The sequence below is a fragment of the Malus domestica genome, chromosome 08, assembly GCF_042453785.1.
Source record: "Malus domestica chromosome 08, GDT2T_hap1".
NCBI lineage: Eukaryota > Viridiplantae > Streptophyta > Magnoliopsida > Rosales > Rosaceae > Malus > Malus domestica.
In genome coordinates this window covers 19,142,671-19,164,851 of record NC_091668.1, presented here as the reverse complement: position 1 = coordinate 19,164,851, position 22,181 = coordinate 19,142,671, and the positions used below count along the sequence as shown (strand labels likewise).

Here is a 22,181-nt window from a genome sequence, read left to right as displayed (position 1 = left end):
CTAATTGATTATACTCGTACTCATAATCGTTTATAAATAGTTAACCATACCTATAATCTCATACCTATTTAATCGTAATTGTTTAATACTTGTTTAGCCCTTTATCCTTTTTAACCCGTTTATCTTCTTTTTTTTACCATTACCCTTTTTTCACCAGTCTACATGTTTTTTAACAACTTGAAAATTAAAAAAAATATTCATAATTTTCTTTTTTTGACAATTAAACACCGTTATAAGTACATTCATCATACATTTCCATATTTTAATTTTTTAAATCCTTACACCATTCCAATAATTGAAATAATAGTTTAGGGACGATATTTTTAACTGTTACCAATGAATGTAAAAATAATATTTGCTAAGTATTATTAGGTTACAAAAATTGTTTAAAAGACATTTTTGTCAATTTCCTTGATGATGAGAATCATCATTCCTGTAGCAGTGTTATTGAGAGAATGACCGATGAATTCCTTGCTAATTTATTGAGTGCTAAGTATTATTAGATCGAGAACATGGTTTGTGTTAGTTTTACATATATAAAATAAATGGGTAAATGCTTATCCGTTTATAACTGCGGTTAATACCCATAACCGTTTATTTATCTAAACAGTTACCCATAACCGTAACCGTTTAATTTAAATGGACGAGTAACCGCGGTTACCCATAACCAATGGGTATTTGCCTATCCCTAGTCGGGAGAAAGGATCCAAGCCGAATCTCTTTGCGAGGATGCTCGCGAAGATCCTCCAATCGTATATGTTCATTGTATATCGTACGATCATTATTTTGTCAGGTATTGTTTATATCTAATTTTAAATAAAAATTTTACAATAATTTATGACCGCATGATGTACGATAAATAGATATGATTGGAAGATCCCCAGGACTATGGGTGGGAAATTTTGCCATAAACTAATTTACCAACCGAACCATATCAATCGGCTCTAATGGTATGATATAGTTTTGACATTTTACCCAACCGACAATTAATGGCATGACTTTAGCAATTGATTTTGTATGCCGGTAGTAAGTCATACCTACCCCATATATATACACATATTTTTTTTTTCTATTTAGATATTTTAGGAATTTTTTACATGTTTGACTCCTCAGTTTTAGGGTTTAGAAAATAAATGACTCCTTCGTTTTAGGGTTTGAAAAATATATGCACGACTTCTAGCAGCCTTCTCTTAATTTTCTTATTCTTTTCAACGCACACCTCCTTGTCATCCGGTCAACTGCTATCTCTGCCAGAAATCTTCTTCTTCTTCATTAGCTTTCAAATTTAGGTAAATATTTGTGAAACCCTTCTCTTGGGGATTTATTGCGATGCTTTATGCATATCTTACGTATTTATAGTACTGTTGTATTCTAGTATTATTTTTAAATGAATTTTTTTCTGTTGTATCCTCTCATTTGGGGTTAGAAGATGTACGCATATATCATAAGCCCTAACACCAATCGATCGATCATGTAGAAAAATTGAACTATATTTTATCTTTTTAAGCAAAATTGTAGAAAGGCACAATAAAGATATATTCTTGATTTGACAAATTTGAGATTTTAGTAAACCACCAGTTGTGCCATTTACCAACCAAACCAAAAAATAATTTTGGCCGAACCAATTTTTGGCAACCGCAAGAAGATGGTTGGTTGGCGGTAACTGATTTTCAGTAAGTAAGTATATGTGGCTGGCAGGTGGCACAAAGAATTTGGCATGGTTTGCCAACCGAACCCAGCCCTACCCAGGACCCTCACAAAGAGAATATGGCGATGATCCTCCTGGGAATGTGGGGTGTTGGATGGGGTGGGCAAGGTGCGGTTTTATGCTCAAATTGGAATAGGTATTCGAAAATATCAATGGTTCGGTTCAGTGCATTTTTTTAAATTTATTATTAAAAACTATACGATTTGGTTTGGTTCATACATGTTTACAGTATTGAATAATCATTTAAATACCAAATCAAAATGGTATTCAACTTGGTTTTTCTTTCTTTCTTTTTTTTTTTTTTTTTTTGCATGCTTGAATTCAAATATGACTTCTAAAATGGTTAAATAAAGTTACAAACAAAATAAATCTTTTTTTTTAGTATATCAATATTTTTATATTAAGGAGAGTGGGAGTTCGGCCAAATCACACAATAGACAGCCTAATTTGGTATGAAATCGTCATCCACAAGATTCAAATTTAAGATCTCTCACTTCCAAATGAAGATGAATACCATTAGACCATAGTACTGAATGGCAAAACAAATCATTTTTAGAGACTAAATCAAAATGCAAATGTCCTTGATACCAAGGTTACAAAAAAGAAACACAATTCAAAGGTACATATATAGATTCAAAAATACAAATATACGTCCACACATAAAATACATTCACTGTGCAATAAGAAGGTTAGCATAAATGCAATAATTTAAGTCCAAAAAGGACTTACCAAGAAACTAAAACAAGGCCCAGGAAAAAGGGAAAGGAAAAAGCAAGAAGTAACTGAACATCTAAGATCATTCCATCTAAAAATATGAAATTGAAACCAGAATGTCAAATTTGGAGATCTACTCTTTTTTTTCAAATATGTGCCTTATCTCAATAAGTGAACCGTGAAAGTGAAAGGCCTAATTGAGAAATGCTCCCGTGCAGTCGCACTAGGTGAAACCAATTTGGTTTTTATCACTCATTTAGTGACACATGTATACAACTATTAAATTTAATTAATTATTTATAATCATGTTTTGGTCCTGTTCAGAGTGGTTCTGCCAACATAAAAACTGGAACTGGAGCCGGTCTAAATAGTTTAGTTCGATTCTTGAACTTGCGTTGACTTTTTTTTGTTAACACAAATTTTTCCAGTTTATATTGTCGCATTCGTATTCGGTTTGGTGGTTCCACAGTTTTTATGTCCACCATAGGTGCAGGAGATCCAAGTGTCGGCTTTGGTGGTGGCACAGGGATCAAGCTGCGGCGTGAAAATGGGTAGAAGAGTGGCGCCGCCACTCTCACTCCAATTTTTTCAGAAATGTTAGGTTTTGGGAAGAAAGTTTAATTCCAAACACAATACTCAAGTGATCAAAACCAAAACAATAATTATAAATAGAAAAAAACATCATAATATGTGATTTTGGTCAAAACAGTGACACAATCTATTTCAAGTGAAACATTGTGTAGGTAGCTTTTATATGTTTGATTCATAATTTTAGTAATATTTAATCATACTATGTATCTTTTTTTTTTCGGTAAATTACATTGTACCTCATCAGGTTTGAGATCTATTACAATTGCATACAACATCTTCAAAACATTTCACTTTCATACCCCCTGCAAACAAACCCAAAAACCTTCCCCCCCCTAACCCCCGACCCACCTCCTTCTCCTCCCATCACCACCACAGCCATTCCCCATCACCATCGCAACCCCTAGACCACTCCTCCCTCTTCACCTTCCCGATCCACCTTCTCCCTCCTCCACTTTCTTCATCTCCCCTTCCCTAACCGAGACCTACCGCCGAAGACGACGCCGAACCAAAAATCCAAATCATTATCTCCGAACCATTTATAGAGCCTCGCTTCCAACTCTTTCCCTTCCCTCAGCCCCCTCCCCCCGCCGCCACTCAACCCCTCGCCTCCCTCTCCTTTGCTATCTCCGACATCTCTCTCTCTCTCTCTATCTCTCTCTCTCTCTCTCTTTATTTTGCATTTATTGGCAATATTTTTTTCGTGATTCTTTCTGATTTGGTTTATGGGTTGGTGGGTTTGTTTCAGATTTGATGTGAAGGGTTATGTGACGGGGTTTGGGAGTCCCGATTGGGCCCGAACAAGGGGTGAAGAGAGTGGGTCTCTGGAGAAAAAGAAGGGAGGGTGGTCAGAGTGGGCCCTGTTACGGCGAGTAGGTGGAGGAGGAGTGTGAGGAGGAGAGGGTTGGACATGATGGCGATGAAGAGCATTGGAGGTGGAGGGGTTTGGGCTCGATGAAGGTGATGGGGGTCGGGAGGGGAGGGAGAAGATGGGTTTATAGGTTTTCTAGGTTTGTTGGGTTTTTTTTTTTAAATTTAAATAGTGGAGAAGGGAGAAGGTGGGTCGGGAAGGTGAAGAGGGAGGAGTGGTTTGGGGGCTGCGATGGTGATGGGGGTTGCGGTGGTGATGGGAGGAGAAGGAGGTGGGTCGGGGGGGGGGAGTTTCTGGGTTTGTTTGCAGTGGTGGGGGGTTACGCGGAGGTGGGTTTCAATTTGGGTTTTGTTTATTTTTTCTAAGGGTAAATTATTATAATATTTTAAATGAATTAAAAAAAATTGCTACGTAGCACACATTTGACAGCCGTGTGGCACAACTGTGGCCACCATGTCAGCTCTTAACGGATTAATGAATGAAAAATGTAACGAATGTATTATATTAAAATAAAACAGTAGGTTAGGTATGAAAGTGAAATATTTTGAAGATGTTGTATACGATTGTAATAGACCCCAAATCTGAGGGGGTACAATGTAATTTACCCTTTAAAAAAAAAAAAAAAAGGATTAGTTGGTGGTTTCGTCATAGCAATCCATTGTTTTAGGGGCCTAAAAGACTTACAGAGACATTTCAGCCTCCTTTTGACCATCATCGTATTATGTATCTACGTTATAAATATCATAAATACACCAATATGCTAGATGGAAGAGGATCCTCTTCGGATTCACTTTGTGGGGATCCTAGGGATTTCCACATTCTTGTCATTCATCGTACATCGTGCAACTAGTTTTCGTCAGGTATTATTTGTGTTTAATTTTAAATATACAAAATCAAATGATTTCTGACCGCACAATGCACAATAAATGACTAAGATATAAGGATTCCTATGATCCCCACAATTTAGATCGGATGGAAGCCAAATCCATGCTAGATGGGTTCAAGAAAATGCTGTTACATATTTAAGCGAGTGACCTACCATTTTGCTGACTAGTCACTCCAGTTACCTTCCACAACTTCCGATATAGTATTACCATGTTCCTAATAAACAGCAAATGTTTGTATCGAATTATGAACCACATGTTACCAAATATATTTGGTTTGCTTTTTATCGACTTGTGAGCATTTGGTGTCAAATTTTATGCATTTGGTTACGTTTCCCTTCCAATCCTAAAATTATGTTGGGATAACACTTATGGCCAGTTTGATATTACTACGTTTTTTTTTAACTGCTTTTGAACTTTATTAATAATCAGCTATAAAAAAAATAAATAAATAAAATAAAATATAAAAAAAAAAAGTTTAGCATTTGATAAACTACATTTTAAAGGTGGTCTGAAAAACAATATAAAAGCATTTGAGAAATTTCTATGTAAAATGATATAAATGTATATAATGACAAAAAGGGACATTATAGTGAGGGTGGTGGAGATGGCAATGGTGGTGTCGGTGGTGGTGGCGGCGACGGTGATAGTGATGGTGGTGGCAACGGTGATGGCAACGACAAAAGTGGGGATATAATGGTGGTACCTATAGTGGAGTGTGGTGGTTGGGGTGTAAAGGTAGCAATGGTGGTAGGGGTAGCGGCATCAACAATAGTGGCAGTTGTAGTCGTGGTGACAATAGTGGCAGTTGTGGTTATGATGGCGGTGATGGTAACAACGATAGTGGTGGCAATGAGGGTGTTGTCAGTTATCATTATAGTGGTGGTGGTGGTGGTGATTGTAGCAACAATGATGGTGGTACTAGCAGTGATGGTGTAAGGTTAATATTTGTAGTGCTAAGTGGTGACAGTCACTTTACTCTCCAAGAGATAAAATGAGTGTTGAAGGTTAAATAATGTCATTTTTTTTAAACCAATGAGAGTATTACATAAATTAGAAATATTCATTATACTCAACTCCTCTTAACAACTATTAAACCAACCCTGCAACCCTACACTCCATCTTATATTCTCACCCCCCATAAAAAATTAAAACACTCTTTTTTCACTCACCAATATTCCTAAGGCCATTTCCAACCGATGGCTGTCCAGATGGCTCGTTTTAGCCTTCTGGCCTTCTAAGATCCTCCAAGATATTAGGCAATCTCCAACCGATGGCTGGCCAGATGACTCGTTTTAGCCATCTGGCCCTCCAAGATTCTCCAAGATATTAATATTTTAATGAACAGTACATGGCCATATTTGCCTCCATCTCCAACCGAGGGTCAGAGGGCTCGTTTTAGCCCTTTCACAAAAAACCGTCTCCAACCTAGGGCCAAAAGGCTATAAGGCCAAACATAATTTATTATTTAAAAACTACAACTTAAATTCAAATCCAACCGCTAAGTGACGTCAACTAGCCATTGGTAGCTGACGTCAGCTAGCCGTTGGATTTGAATTTTTTTTTTTTGCTATAAATAGGGTGGATATTGGGATATAATTCACACAACTTTGAATTCAATCTATTTAAATTCAATCTCTTTCAATTCAATCTCTTTCAATTCAAGTTTGCAATGAATTCCAACTGGGGGTCCTCATCCAATTCCAAAATAGAAGCAAAATGGGCGCAAATGAGACGAGAAGATGAGGAGTCTGATGAAGAAGTTCAAGTAAGGCGCAACAAACAAAACATAGCAGCAGTCATAGCTGCGGCCATGATGTGTCAGCCAACTGAGGAACAACCTCAATGGGGTGGCTCTATTGCTGGTCGCTCTTACAAACCACGAAACAGAGCGATGACGCATGTCAATCTGATGAACAACTACTTCGACCCCAACTCAATGTACACAGAAGAAGATTTCAGACGCCACTTCCAGATGAGGCGTCATGTCTTCGAGCGTTTTCTTTGTGATGTCCAGCACGTCAATCCGTACTTTCGACAAAAGAGGGACAGAGCAAGCCGCCCTAGTTTCTCACCTCATCAAAAGGTTACTGTTGCACTCCGAATGATGACCTATGGCTCCCCAGCTGATTCGATGGATGAAACTCATGGTATGTCTGAGTCTACATGCCTTGATACTCTTCAAGAATTTTGTGACACAATTGTTCAGCTTTACAAAGACGAATACCTCCACAAGCCAAATCAATAAGATATGAATCGGCTCCTTCACAAAGCTGAAGACCGTGGGTTTCCGGGCATGATAGGGTCATTAGACTGCATGCATTGGGATTGGAAGAATTGTCCCACCGGATGGCAAAGAGGCTTTAACGGAAGGTTGAGAAAGCCAACTGTTGTGTTAGAGGCGGTTGCCTCATATGACACATGGATCTGGCATGCTTTCTTTGAAGTCCCTGGATCCCAAAATGACATTACAGTTCTTGGGCGTTCACCTCTCTTCAATAACTTGACGGAAGGTAAATCACCTCAACTTAACTACTACATCAACGGCCGTCAATACAATATGGGGTATTACTTGGCATATGGCATCTACCCAAAGTGGGTGACACTTGTCCAAGCAATTCCAAACCCTAGGAATAACGTGGAAAAGTTGTTTACCTTACACCAAGAGGCATATCGAAAAGATGTTGAGAGAGCTTTTGGTATTCTACAAGCACGGTGAAAGATCATCAGCGAACCGGCAAGAGGGTGGAGTCGAGAAAATTTGGACTCCATCATAATGTCTTGCATCATATTACACAATATGATAGTGGAGGATGAGCGAGATGGGTATATTGATGGAGAGTCCGATGACGACTAAGAATATCCAAATAGGTCAAGAATGGCTCGTGCAAAAATATATGATGAGCCTAATTTGCCTTTCAATCCAAGAACTGGTAATATCTTTATAGATGAGTACATGAGGCGCTATAGAATGATACGTTCTCATGCCACAAACAAGTACCTACAACAAGATCTTGTTGCACATCTTTGGGCCCAAAGAAGCATGGAGTGGGCATTTACGTTTTATGTTTTTAAATATTTTTTAAAATGTTGTTTAAGTTTCACGTTGTATAATTTTTATGTTGGTTAATGTTATTTAATGTTGTTTTATGTTACTTAATTTAATTTAATGTTGTATAATGGCTTAGGAAGTTATAGGAAAAAAAATAGAATTTAAAAAAATATGAAACAAATTTTGTGAAATAGAAGTTATAGAAAAAATGGAATTTTAAAAAAAATGAAATAAATTTTGTGAAATAGAAGTTATAGGAAAAAAATGGAATTTAAAAAAAAATATGAAACAAATTTTATGAAATAGAAGTTATAGGAAAAAAAATGGAATTTAAAAAAAAAATGAAATAAATTTTGTGCAATAGAAGTTATAGGAAAAAATAGAAGTTATATGAAAATTTTTGTAAATAAAAAATAATAATAATAATGTAAAAAAAAATCAAATCAAATGCAACGGCTAGTAGCCGTTTCATTTGAATATTTTTTTTTTAAATCCTGTCCGTTATAACCGACAAGAATACATGCCATTATTTAGTATATTAAATAATAGCATGTATTCCTATCGGTTATAACCGACAGGAATAACAAAACATTAAAAAAAAATAGCCAGCCCGGGGTTGGCTGGCTGGCCGAAAGCAGCCAGCCCTTTGGCCCTTTGAAATTTCGTGGGGCCCTCCCAGATTCTCGAGCCCTCTGGCCTAGCCCTCGGTTGGAGACGGTTTTAGGGCTATTTTCGGCCCTCTGGCCCTCTAGACCCTTCGGTTGGAGATGGTCTTAATATTTTAATGAACAGTACATGGCCATATTTGCCTTCGTCTCCAACCGAGAGCCAGAGGGCCATAAAGCCAAACATAATTTATTATTTAAAAACTACAACTTAAAATAAAATGAAACAAATTTTGTGAAATAGAAGTTATAGGAAAAAATGGAATTTAAAAAAAAATATGATACAAATTTTGTAAAATAAAAGTTATAGGAAAAAAATAAAAGTTATATGAACAAGTTTGTAAAAAAAAAAAATCAAATGCAACGGCTACTAGCCGTTGCATTTGAATTTTTTCTTAAGAAATCATGTCGGTTATACATTGATAATAGACGTTGCATTTGAATTTTTTTTTTAAGAAATCATGTCGGTTATACATTGATATTATTTAGTAACCGACAGTAATACATTTATATTAAGTAATATAATGTATTCATGTCGGCTATAACTAACAGAAATAACAAACCATTAAAAAAAATTGGCCAGCCCCGGGCTGGCTGCAGCCAGCCCTCCAGCCCTCTCCGATTTCGTGGGACCCTCCCAGATTCCAGAGCCCTATGACCTAGCCTTCGGTTGGAGACGATTTTCGGGCTATTTTCGGCCCTCTGACCATCTGGACCCTTCGGTTGGAGATTGCCTAAAATGTCCTCAAATCAATTTAATTATTTTCCAAAAGTTTAAAGTTAGAATTTGAGATGAAGTACGATATTAATTAGATGAGAAAGAAAACGTACAATCAAAGAGGATAGGAAGCTAATAATGTGCCACAATAAAAATCTTGTAGGGGATTTCAACACAGACGAAAGGAAAAAGAGCGTCTCGCACTTCTAAATTAAATAGTAATACTATCCTAAAATGGAAAGCCTTCAAATCAAGAAACATCATAAGATTTTTCAAATCAAGAAACCTGAGCATCCAACGTTAAGCCCAACCTCGCAAGCCGATGTTGGATCTTGGTCGTCTCAGGTCGACCAAACGTGACCTTCCAATTCATAATAGACTTCAGCAATCGACGGCACCCCTTTTAGTGTTGATCGTGAATTCGCCCTTTGAGCACCTTCTGCTTGTTGACAGCCTTGACGCATGCGAACATGTTCACCTCACAACGCCCAAGACTACGAAAAAAATAGTCTTAATCTTCCTCCTCATCTCAGTCGTCATTGATATCGACGAAGAATTTGCTGGATTTCCGAAAATCTTTCCCCTAACAAATCTCAGTAGCGACATTTTGAAATTTTGATAAAAAAAAACGATTAAGAGGAATGTGTGTTTTCTGAAACGGATGGCTGGGCTCCGCCCTTTTCTTCTTATTTTAATCTAACTTTTCTTCCAATTTGAAGAAAGCCATGCGTTCTCTTCGTCTTCTCTAATTATTCTTTTTCTTTTGGCAATAAAAAAACAGACTAGGATAATTTTATTAGGGCTTTATGAGTCATTACACAAGGTCAAATGTCTCATTAAATTTTTCACTAAAAGTTGGCTGGGAAAATACGGTTGTGGAGTGGATCTAACACCTCTCTTATTAAAACAGTTTTCAAAAACAACCTACAAATCGCTTTTAAAAGCTGTTGCATGGAGGTATTAAATAAGCAGTGTATTTTATTTTCATCACACACTTTTTTATTACTTAACTTTAAAGTGAATCAATTTTTGTGAAGAAAAAGACAATCCCAAACGATGCCTTTCAAAGATAAATTTCCTTTGAGACCAATCTATCTAATTGTTTTTTATACAACGAAATATATATACACACTGGAATAACTATAAGAGAATAGAGTGGTTGCGAACTCTCCATATCCGAGATTCAAAACTAAAGACCTCTCACATCCAAGCGATGAGGAATACCACTACTTCAACCTATCTTGATCTAGTGAGTTATCCAATATAATCCAATCCTAACAACTAAATGTGACCGAACGTTATATGCTTGTTCACAATCTCACTTTGCAACAAGTAATAAGTTGTTAATAGGATTAGTAAGATGAACTAAAACAATAACAAAGTACTTGGGGTGCAAGTTTAGGCCAAAATGTGAATGCAGGTGTTTTTCACATCTCTAATTACACACCACAGAAGCGTGATTCTTAAAATTTCCCCTAAATAATGCAGAAAATATTGATCAAGTGAGTACAAAATAACAAAACAATGTGATCAGCTGGGTTGCAATCTTGAATTTAGCCCCTTAATCTTCTCATGAAAACAGCACATTCATCCCCAAAATCATTAGACATCAACATAAACATTTGTTGGTAGCGTAAGTCCGGCAAGAGAAAGTTACTCAGAGTTCCATGGCACGACACTTGAACACGAGTGGTCCAAAATCTCAATCATCAAATGAGAGCATGACATTAAACTCAGCTGCAATTGCTTGGAAATTAAAGAAAACATTGAGTTTCTTGTGCATTGCCATTTGCAAAAACAAGAAAGTTACCGACAGTTCCATGGCACAACACTTGAACACAAGCGGTCCAAATTCTCAATCATCAAATGAAAGCAAGACATTTAACTCAGCTGCAATTGCTTCGAAACGAAAGAAAATATCGAGTTTCTTGTGCATTGTAGCATTGTAATTTGCAAAAACAAACAGCCCTTTCAACTACAACTTAAAAATTCAGAATCAGTTCATCCGACTCTCTCACTTTTTGGTCTACAATCCATCTAAGCCTCTAAGATTGATAAAAATCTATGAACATTGACACATTTAATCAGAAACCCAAATGTCCCAAAATTGTAAAAAACTCAAATCTCATCAGACCACAAATTTGGGGGCAGCAGATTTTGATTCCTCCTTCACAACCTCACCTAAAGCAATATTACTCAATAAATCAGAACATGCCCACAAATAATAAACAGAAATTGACTGAAATGTTGAAAATACAAATCTCAATTGCAAAAATGATCACTTTTGGGGATTTTATTGATACTACAATGTCATCAATATTTGATCGATATGTCGTCATTATTTGATTATGATCATTTCATCAATTGAGATTTGTCAAATCTGCCTTTCGGTCAGTTTCCCAATTATCAAACCCTAAATTTTCTAACCCCTAGAAACAAACGCAAAATCAAAGAAAGTGAGAGTGAAATTACCAATTTGTGAGACTGGGGCTTCGCCGTAGATGGCTTTGAGCCTGGAAAGCGGAACCAGGGCAGAGTCAGCGGAGGCGGCATCCGCGAAGAGCTGCTGCTTCCAGTCCCACAAGGTCTGCTTCGCCGCCTTGTTCGACTTGATGAGCGACGCCTTCTCCGCCTCCAGCGATTCGATGTCGTTTTGCTGCTTCACCGACCTTACGCTCAGTGCAACGAACGCACCCACCAGGGCCACGTTTATCACCGTGTTGTTGCTCACCGCTCTCGTGGCGGCGCTCACCACCTTGTTCGCCAACTCCATTTCCGGAACCACAGAGCGTACGAGTCGACGCCTGCTGAGTTGGACCGTCAGCAATAGCACAAAACCTAAATATTCGAAATTCATACATACACTAGCAGCAAACCAAATTCCAAACTCATACACAAGCAGCAAATCAAGAACCCTAAATCTACAAAACCCTAATTTGTTTTTCAATCCTAATCCCTAAAATTGAATACCTTTAGTGAGATTGACCGTCAGGTGGTGGTCGGAGTTGGGAGGAGCTGGTGGTGGTGGTCGGAGTCGACTTCAGAGGAGTTGAGGGAGGGAGGGAGGGAGCTCAGCTATCGAGATTCGAGAGGGAGGACTGAGCTGTGGAGATTCAGTTTGAGAGAGATTGAGAAACGGAGAAAGTGAAAATTATAACAGACCCGGCCCTTTTTTTTATTTTTTTAGACAACTTAATTTAATATCAAACTCGGCTAAACTATATGCCCCGATCCCGTCCTAAACCGCTGGTATCCGCCCCACGGTCTAAGGCCAGTTTTCCCACCTAAGATCTCTCCAATCTTTGGGCTAAAAACTAAAATTTTTAGTCTAGAAATAGTTTTTCTACTCTAACCTTTGGGCTAAAAGCTAAAATTTTTAGTCCAAAAACAGCTAAAATTTTTAGGCTAATTTTTTCTTTTAAAGTAATTTAAAAAAAAAATTATGTACACTATTATAATTTAATTTTATGAACACTTTAACCTAAAAATATTTAAATTCCGATAAATATTGAAAAATCACTAAATTTGGATGAATTTTGAGTTAAATAATTTTTTTAATTATTTTAGCCGTTAGATTTAAATTTGGGCAGTTAAAATTTTTTTTACCGTTAAATTTGATTATATTCGATCTCAGCCATTGGATTCAATAAATCCTATGAGATATGCCCATGTGAGTGGGGTCCTGCTGGTGGTGCCCACACCATTTTCTAGGCTAAATCCAGGGGGAATTTGGTTTCTGTTTGACTTTTAGCTTTTAACCCACACATTTAGCATATGTTAGGTTTGGGGGGAGGGGAATAAAACCTAAAAATTAGCATTTAGCCCAAGGTTGGGCTTGGTAATTTCCCCATTTATTGCTCCCCCCCCCCCACCCAAACCCAACCCAGGTCAAAGCCAAATGCCAAACAAAAGCCAAATACCCCCTAAAAATTAGCCTATAAAAGAGTGGACTCGCCCAAACCCAACCCATTCTCGGCCTACTCACGCACCCAACTCGCCCCACACGGGCTGAGGCCTTCAGTACCCGACAAGGTGGGACCCACTGTCAGGGCCGCTATCGACCATCATCATGAGCCCAATGACTATTTTTATCATCCAATGGCTGAGCTTTTTGGACCGTTGGTTGATCCAACAATCCCTATTCAAATTTTGTTTTTTTTAAAATATATTGAATCCAATGGCTAATATCGAATATAATCAAATCTAACGGTAAAAAAAAAAAAAATCTAACAACCCAAATTTAAATCCAACCTCTAAAATAATTAAAAAAATATATTTTACTCAAAATTCACCCAAAAACTCTATAAATACTTATGTATCGAAATTTAAATATTTTTAGATTAAAATGTTCATAAAATTAATTTATGATAGTCTACATAATTTTTTTTAAATGTAAATTTAAGAAAAAATATTAGCCTAAGTTCATTCTTTAATAATTTGGGGCTAAAATTTTAGGTCAGACAGGTTAGAGCAGAAAAGCTATTTCTGGGTTAAAAAAATTTGGCTTTTAGCCCAAGGGTTGGAGATGGTATAAGCCCAGTTGCTCATCCAAGCAAAAATCGACTGGCTAGCTCCTAAGCCATGTGACATAAGGATGACATGAGTCATAATTAAAAATTATAAAAAAATTAATTAAAAATGCAAAACTTATAAAAATATAAAAAAAACAAATAATTTTAAATTTTTTTTTTTGTAAACATCTAATATGTTCTTCCACTTTACACCACATTTCAATATTTTTTATTATATTATAAAAATAATAATAATATTTTATTCCAATAATTTGGCTATTCAGTTTAAAAGTAGATATGTACTTAGGTAGTTAATGTTTACTTAAGAGAATGAATTGCCTATTGCCCAGGACTTTTTAGAGGTGGAAGTGATGTGATTTGAGCCCACTTATCTCTGTTGAAATTGCATGTGTATGAAATGATATTAAAAATGTGACCTTCTCTCTTCTTGAGAGTTTTTCCACCTTCTGTGTGTGAGTGATTTCCCCTCTGGTTAAACTTGTTGCTGACGACCCTCGCTGTGGCGGGGGTCGGAGGCAAGCCTTTTCTTTTGCTATTTGTTTCTTAGTTTTTCTGTTAATTTCCTCCCCAGTTCTTCTTGTTTCAACCCAGCTGTCTCTACCCCAAGCCTGTCTTCCCCGTCTTCTGTCTTTTTGATCTGCAGTCAGATCTCAACGCAAAATTTTGCGATCTTTCGAGAGGGTGCGTAGAGCTCCGGTGATCTCATCGGCTCGGGTGTTTTCAACACCACCTCCCTCTCTTTGTCTGCCTTCGTTGGCACTGTCGTTCGGGGTGTTCCCTCGGACTTCTTTCACTTTCTGGCTGAGATCGGGACGATCGGAGCAAGTGGGGCGATCGGGATGGCTTTCGTGGCTGGGTTCTGCGGAGTTACTCGAGTGGATTTGGCGTTGGCTGGCGGCTTGGTTCTTGGTTGATCGGACTAATTTGCAGGCGGTGGTTGCTGGGATCGAGAAGCATCTTTTGTTCTGTATCTTGTGTTGGGCTCTGTTGTTGAGCTTGTTGGGAGGTTCGGTTGTTTGTGTGTTTGGTTCTTTTTGTTTGTGGGCCTCTCTCTGTAATATGTGTTTGTAATAAAACTGTCTCCTTTCTTCGGAAAGGTTTTTTCAAAAAAATAAAAAAAATGAAATGATATTAAAAAATATTATGATATTTTCAAAAAAAAAAAAAACATTTTACATTCTCAAATTTGAGTGACATGACAATATTATACCTCTATTTTAAAACATTACCTCATCTTTAAAACATTATAATTTCATAGACAAATTTATGAATTTATTACAATGTTAGACCTTCATCAATCGGTTTATTTGATGGATGTATAAATCTATTTTCTAAAATTAAATACTAACTACTACCATCTTGCCACCTCATTTCCTGGCATCCCCAACAGAATTAAAAACTAGTGTTTCCATCAATTAACTCATGGCCTTGCACAAATATAGTATAACTCTATTTTCCAATTCTGCATATACATCCGAGCTCCCGAAAAGTATTTCGAATAATGTTACCAACTCATAATTATAAAGAAACATTTAATAGCATTTTGGTCCATGTACACCATTTAATCCAAATCACATTACAATTCATTCTTTAAAGACGTTTTAGCCAACATGGTCCCTGAGATTTGCATAACACATCATTTTGATCTCGAGTTAGCCACTTTCGATCATATACTTAATATGCAGTAATATTAGTTTATCACTATCTCCAAATATTATAATTATCATATTAACAATATTTGGTACGGGGTGTTACAAAGGGCATCTTAAACTAGTATAATCTAGAACGAAAAAGCATACTAAGAGAACGTTTGATAACCATTGCCTTTAGTTGACATGAATTATTATTTTTTAATGCCAATAGCAGCTCCCAAAAATTAAACATATCACTTTAAACCGGTTCAGATCAGTGGAAACAAAAGGTAAAAAAGATGATAGATAATATTTGTTTGGGTTGGGGAGAGGGGAGGGGGTAAACATCCATTTGCATGCCAATAAAAACTTCTTGAATGAAGGGCAAAACAAAAGGAAATGTTACCCTGCGTTGTAAAGAAAAAGAAAAAAAATGCACAAGCACAGGCTCGGAAAAAGGAAAAACTTGAACACTGTATAATCTTATCACTATTCACAGAGTGTTGTAACTATGTATTAGCAATCAATGAAAAATTGAGTGTCAACCGCTGACCAAAAAGAATATCGATCAGATCATGTCAACAGTTATTGAGCGACTGCATCTCTTGAGTAGCTACATCCGAACCAAAAGTCTGTCTAAATCGTTGAATACGTTCAGCGTATGGGATTTGCCAACCATCAGTACCTGGTAGGCAAACTCGGTGCCAACATTCCGAGACAGGTGGCATTGGATGCCCTGGAAACATATAAACCTATGGAGAACATGACACACCAACAGTTAGGAATGGACAATCACCTCCACGAAGCACATCAAAGCATATATGGTAATCAAGGTATTCAAGCCATGTACAATACCTGAACAAAATGGTCATCACTGACTGAACCAATGGCAATGTGTCGGCGCTCTAACAAGGGCAATGACACAGTCCTCGTTGGCAAAAATGTGAGACATAATGACATGGATAAATAGATCACAACTACATTATAGCATGATGCGATAACGTGTCCCATATCAGGCATGGTCAACCACCTATCATATGGTGGGGAATCCTCAAAGAATGAGAGTGCATGCATAAGCTCGTCAACCCTATCATGTCTACCGAAAAGGTTCTCATATTGTGTTTGATGAGAATGCAACTCATTCAACAATTCTCTGCGTACCTTGCTCCAAGAATCATCACCAAAACCCATCAATCCAGCTATAACTCGATAGCCACAATTACCATCACCTGTAAAATCCCTAATGGAGGAAATATATGGCTTCAAAGCAGTAGGAAACTGCTCTTTCAGCGTAGAAGAAGTGAGAGGAGACATCCTGAGCGCCTGCACAGCAATATTCATAAATATACTAGTTTCAACTTTCAAGTATCGACAAAATAATAGTGAATACAAGTCAATGATGTTCATACATACCTTCATCTTGGGTGGATGCCTCGTTGTTTTCTCTGAGTGGGATGTGGTAGTGACTGCGGCAACCCTGTCAGCTGGTGAATGACTTACTTGACAGGACAAGGCCAACTCAAAGGCAGAAAGATTGCAATGAGTGGTAGTGCCAATTCTACTTGGCTGCTCGGTAGTCTTGGTAATTGACTCCATATTCAGAATCTCCTCCAACTTTGTACTAATATCTACCCTGCCATCCTCATCGCTATCCATCCACCGCTTTAAGATCCTATACATTTTTGTAATTACGTGAGTTGCATGGTCACTAAACTTTGGGGAGTACAACAAATCCAATTTCTTCCAATAAGGATCAACACAGTAAAGAGGAATGGGGCGACTAGTTTGTCTATACTCTGCAATCTCATGCACACAGGGCAATCCATGTGTGCGTCGAATGGTGCAACCACATGACGAATAATCCACCCCCACCAAATTGGCTTTCTTCGACTCACAAACAATTGTGCTCAAAGCAATGGTGGATACAAAACCTCGCAACTCCTTCAATTCATCATGCATGAAATTGTGTTGGACGACGGCCAAACACTTCTCAAGTGATACCTTGATGTCTTCGTGTTGCAACTCTAACAAGGAGTGAATCCTTTCCCAAGACATTTCGAAACTACCTCGGCTGTTGCCAAGTAGTTTTTTCAGTTTCGCACTTGAGCCTTCCACCCTGCCATACAAAATAATTACTAGTATATGATGACTTCCATACGAAAACAAATAAGATTAACAAATTTACCTATTTGACGTCGAGTGGCCATAATGCATACATGTATCTGTCCATACAGACACAAACCTCTCTTTATACTCGTTCAACCAAGTGTTCTTCACATATTCAAGTGCATGTGGATATCTACCAAAATAATAATCAAGCTCATGCAGACGGCTTTGATACTCGTGCCCTGTCTCCGATAACACCAACATATTCCAACTCATCATGAACTTATCCAACTGATCTTTACCCTCAAACATGTCCTTACACTTTGCCAACACATGTTTGCTGATATGTAATTTACACAACAAATGTCGGGCACTTGGAAAAATACTATGAACAGCGCTCATGAGAGGCAAGTCTTTGTCCATGACAATAACTGTAGGAAGACAATGTTCATCCAACACAGCCCTCAATCTACTCAAAGCCCATATGTAATTGTCTTCATTCTTAGCATCAAGGTAAGCAAATGCAGCTGAGAAGGTTATATTAGTACAAGTCACCCCTACGATCTCTAAAAGGGGAAAAGAATACGTCTCACTTATGCAATCCATGATTAGGACATGGGGGAATGCACGTAAGACATCTACACTAGCAGGGTGAGTCCAAAACAGATCTTTCACCATACTATTGTCATCTGAGCTCCTATGCCACTCAATATATTTGTGAGCGGATAACTTATTTAGCAATACATGCATCTGTGATCTCACAGCATTCTCTTTCAACTTCAACCGTTGTCTGACATTATAAATTGTTTTCATTGTTTCGTTGATGTTGAGTCCATCATTCTTTTGGATAGTGCGTAATATGTCTTTGGGTTTGGCTGAACTCTTGGACATATCTACCAACACTGCTTTCTCCTCTTCAGATAACCTCCTCGTGTTGCTCTTTTCAGCATGGTGGTTGTGAACTCCACATATAACCTCCAATTTCCACTCATCGTCATCACCCAAGCTCACTCCACCAATTCGTCTCTACTCTTAAAAATCTACACAGTGCAAATATACATCATCTCTAATCCAACTTCTCAATCATAAGTCACAAGCGAAAATTGAAATAGGACAAACCTCATTAGTTGTGAATTCACCAGTGAAGTCGATCACACGTTCTGAGCAAGCACCGCTACCCCCAGCAGAACTGTATTCCTGTTGAAAAAAAAAATATTAGAAATGTTTCAATTTCCCTTACTAATTTTTTTTTTAATAGAAACGATATCATTTTAATATCAAAAGAAAAAGATATACAATGGGGAAAGGAAGAGAGCAGCACAGAATTAGATAACAGATGCGCTCCAATTAAACAAAATACAAGAGAAAGACACGTCTTTAAATTCTTTAGTAACTGAAGCCCAAAGAGAGGAGCATAGTCGAACTTTATCCCACATATCCTCCCTGCATCTAGCACCTTTGTCCTCAAAGATGAAACTGTTTCATTCCAACCAAATGACCCAGAAAATGGCATAAACAAAACAATGGAATATGGGGAAGATGATAGTTGAAATTTCAACAGGTGGATGAAGAACAACTGCCCACCTTCCCCTTTTGATTTCATGTTGCAGGGAACTCTTTCGGATCAGAGTGCACTGATTCTAGCACTACGCTGATACACACCATCCCTGCCTTCATTTTTCCATTTATTAATCAACATAAATCAACATTTACACAACAACAAAAAAACCAATTAACTAAAATAAAAATCAACCTTCAGAAATATACAAAAACAAATAGAGAAAAAAGTTGCAGAAATTGGTTAAACTGCGAGGAGGAGGAGGATGAGAGGAAGGTAGTGTACATTGTGTGTATGTGTAGGAGGAGGAATACGAAGCGAATCACACTAGGGTCAACTGATCCGAACTCCCTAAATAGTTTCCACCATAGGCGTAAAGCTACCGGACAATGAAGAAACAAAATGGGCAACTAACCGAGCAAATTTCACATTTCTTACCGTTGATACAATCATAAAACACACACACACACACACACACTCATACCTCATTCGAAGAACTCTGATTGACGATTTGATGCTCCATTTTACGCAACCTCTTTTCCGCCAAGTAACTGCATAATCCATGAGATTGTTAGAGAAAGACACAAAAAATTCACACCAAGAAACATGATCAGCAAATGCACATACTACAACTTTAAATTTACTTGACCACAAATTCAATACAAAACCTACAACCACGTTCAAATGCAGAACAAAAAACCGCGAATCCGAATACGCAATCATCAGGGCAACAATATTCCCAATTTAAAAAATACTCAATTCAATACAACATATATTATGTGCACAGAAAGTAACTGAAAGGAAAAAAAAAATTAATTTAATTTAAAAACCCAATGTGATTTCATCAAAACCCTTCTCCCAATTTCTCAGTTGGAGGGAAAAAATGGAAAGCGTGAGATAGAAACCTGTGTGAGTTGAACGGGGGATTAGAGGAGAAGGAAAGGCGAGTGCGCGTGCGAGTGGCGAGGAGGGAGAGTGGGAGAGTGAGACTGATGATGGCGGGATGGCGGGATGGCGGAACGGACGGTGTTGTGGTATGCTATGAACTGGGGGTTTGGGGACGACGAGGGATTTTGGGGTGGGCTTTATTTTTAAGGAAAATTAACGATAAGGTTCAAAACTTGTATTTTAATAAAAAACCATCTAATAAGTTTATTTAATGGTTAGGACAAAGCTCAACACTTAATCAGTCCAATCAACATGGCCCAATTTTTCCAATTTTACCCTTGACCTTCCGTTAGTTTTTTCGTGAAACAGACCAAACTACTACCCGCAAGCAAAGCAACAAAAACGCAGATCAATGCACTGCCAAAACCGCATAAAACCCAACCCTCACAAACGGCCGGCCGACTCCAACCGCACTTCGAACAATTTTATCCCTTCGAGTTCCCCATGGTAAATCATTCATTTATGATCTTTTTCTTTTGAATTCTTTCTGCTTTTTGTATGTTTTGAAGATATTTTTCACGCTCTTTTCCCCAATCGGCGGGATGTATTTATGATCTTTTGGTTAAATAATATCTATTCGAGTCTTTCTACTCCAGAGAGCTGGAGATGGTGTTCTTCATCCCGGGTTTGCTCTGCATTTTCATACAAACCTCCTGTTCATCAATAGATGTGCGCGCGGATTGTTGATATATAATTGTTCGTAGTGCGGTGATCATTCCTGACAAGGTACTGTAGTCTGTAGCATATGATTGTTGCCTTGGGACAGCATATGAACTTAATGAAAAAAGATTGGTAGCAAATCAATAGCAGTCATACGTGGAGAATGGATTACAATATATTCAATTGTTTAAGCTCTCTGATGGCTTCCACTATATATTTTAATTCATGTGTGTGAAGGAAGGATATGTGAAATTAATAAGCCCATATACAATCAGTGGGATCTATTTTTGATCTTTTGGTTAAATAACCGTTCTTTTTATTTTTCATACCATTCTTTTTAATTTTTCAAGCTCCCCACGGGAAACCTTAGCTTTTTGTATCTTCATAACCTCTGTATCCTCTCATCACGAACCCAAACTGTTATAGAAATAGTTAATATTCAGTTTAAGAAATAGTGATAGTATCCTTATTTAGTTCTAGAAATAGTCAGTGTTTAGTTTAATAAATAGTGATAGTACCAGTGTTGAGTTTCAGAAATAGTGTAGCACCCGTGTTTAGTTTAAGAAATAGTGATAGTACGGGAATTGAGTTTCAAAAATAGTGTAGTACTAGTGTTCAGTTTCATAAATAGTGTAGTACTCGTGTTTAGTTTCTTAAATAGTCAGTGTTCAGTTTAAGAAATAGTAGTAGTACAAGTGTTCAATTTAAGAAATAGTGATAGTATCCATGTTTACTTCTAGAAATAGTGTAGTACTCGTGTTTAGTTTCATAAATAGTCAGTGTTCAGTTTAAGAAATAGTAATAGTACCAGTGTTCAGTTTAAGAAATAGTGATAGTACCAGTGTTCAGTTTAAGAAATAGTGATAGTACCCATGTTCAGTTCTAGAAATAGTGTAGTACTAGTTTTCAGTTTTAAGAATTAGTTAGTGCTCAGTTTTAAGAAATAGTTAATGTTCAGTTCTACTAGTGATAGTACCGGTGTTTAGTTCTAAAAAATAGTGGTAGCAACTTTTAAACTCGCAACAATCTCAAACTGACTCTTTATAAATAGCTTATAAGAAATTTATATTAATCTTACTTTGATTCTATAAATATTTTGATAAGCATTTCAACACGAGTTTGATTTTAAATCTTCCTCAGTCTAAATCTTTTTCAATTCAATTCCTCTGATTTCATTTAGTAGTTAATAAATTAGTAGATGAGCAATTCTTCCTTCTCATTTTAGTTTCTCTAATTTCATTTACAAATTTTTATGCACGCCATAAATAGTTGAAGCTCCTCTCAAACCCCATCACCTCAAAAATAAAAGACATAACCTGGCTCAATTGCCCTTAAAAATTGAGATCAATCGAGACTTAATCAATTCAATTTTAATTATACATGAGTAATGTTCAGCAAGTAAAAGAGTATATGGCAATGGCAAGCGAATGGGGAATATGTTGACGCTTAACTGGGTTCTGAACTTAATTAGTAGATATCATATAGGATGGAAAGGCAGAAGGGACTTCAACATCACATGCATTCAAACAAAAACCCAAAAGCAGAC

At 37.2% G+C, this 22,181-nt stretch overlaps 3 protein-coding genes, 2 long non-coding RNA genes and 1 other non-coding gene across 9 annotated transcripts; 2 read left to right on the top strand and 4 right to left on the bottom strand.

The window, feature by feature from the left end:
- Nucleotides 1–6,494: 6,494 nt before the first annotated feature.
- Nucleotides 6,495–7,013, top strand: LOC139198079 (uncharacterized). The gene has a single exon (XM_070826336.1). The coding sequence runs from the start codon at nucleotides 6,495–6,497 to the stop codon at nucleotides 7,011–7,013; it is 519 nt and encodes a 172-aa protein (XP_070682437.1).
- Nucleotides 7,014–10,533: 3,520 nt separating this feature from the next.
- LOC103423485 (uncharacterized) lies at nucleotides 10,534–12,505 on the bottom strand. Of its 2 annotated transcripts, none has more exons than XM_070827136.1 (3): nucleotides 12,171–12,394; nucleotides 11,673–12,004; nucleotides 10,534–10,937 (listed from the first exon to the last, which is right to left on the bottom strand). In XM_070827136.1, the coding sequence occupies exons 2-3, from the start codon at nucleotides 11,971–11,973 to the stop codon at nucleotides 10,903–10,905; spliced, it is 336 nt and encodes a 111-aa protein (XP_070683237.1). In that variant the 5' UTR covers nucleotides 11,974–12,004; nucleotides 12,171–12,394; the 3' UTR covers nucleotides 10,534–10,902. The 2 variants fall into 2 exon arrangements, with proteins under 2 accessions (XP_070683237.1, XP_008359788.3); XM_008361566.4 differs by lacking the exon at nucleotides 10,534–10,937 and adding an exon at nucleotides 11,097–11,381 and having other exon boundaries at nucleotides 12,171–12,505.
- A 3,307-nt stretch (nucleotides 12,506–15,812) lies between these two features.
- On the bottom strand, nucleotides 15,813–18,509 carry LOC103451184 (uncharacterized). Its single transcript, XM_070827134.1, has 4 exons — nucleotides 17,549–18,509; nucleotides 16,777–17,479; nucleotides 16,219–16,686; nucleotides 15,813–16,115 (listed from the first exon to the last, which is right to left on the bottom strand). The coding sequence occupies exons 1-4, from the start codon at nucleotides 18,358–18,360 to the stop codon at nucleotides 15,942–15,944; spliced, it is 2,157 nt and encodes a 718-aa protein (XP_070683235.1). The 5' UTR covers nucleotides 18,361–18,509; the 3' UTR covers nucleotides 15,813–15,941.
- A 245-nt stretch (nucleotides 18,510–18,754) lies between these two features.
- Nucleotides 18,755–20,150, bottom strand: LOC139198424 (uncharacterized). Of its 3 annotated transcripts, none has more exons than XR_011583886.1 (4): nucleotides 19,933–20,150; nucleotides 19,512–19,578; nucleotides 19,054–19,140; nucleotides 18,755–18,945 (listed from the first exon to the last, which is right to left on the bottom strand). It is a non-coding gene; the product is annotated as an uncharacterized lncRNA (long non-coding RNA). The 3 variants fall into 3 exon arrangements; XR_011583888.1 differs by having other exon boundaries at nucleotides 19,054–19,136; XR_011583887.1 differs by lacking the exon at nucleotides 18,755–18,945 and having other exon boundaries at nucleotides 19,013–19,140.
- LOC114826711 (small nucleolar RNA snoR135) lies at nucleotides 18,996–19,143 on the bottom strand. The gene has a single exon (XR_003775767.1). It is a non-coding gene; the product is annotated as a small nucleolar RNA snoR135 (small nucleolar RNA).
- A 134-nt stretch (nucleotides 20,151–20,284) lies between the features above and the next one.
- Nucleotides 20,285–20,775, top strand: LOC139198195 (uncharacterized). The gene is made up of 2 exons (XR_011583468.1): nucleotides 20,285–20,422; nucleotides 20,572–20,775. It is a non-coding gene; the product is annotated as an uncharacterized lncRNA (long non-coding RNA).
- Nucleotides 20,776–22,181: the final 1,406 nt, after the last annotated feature.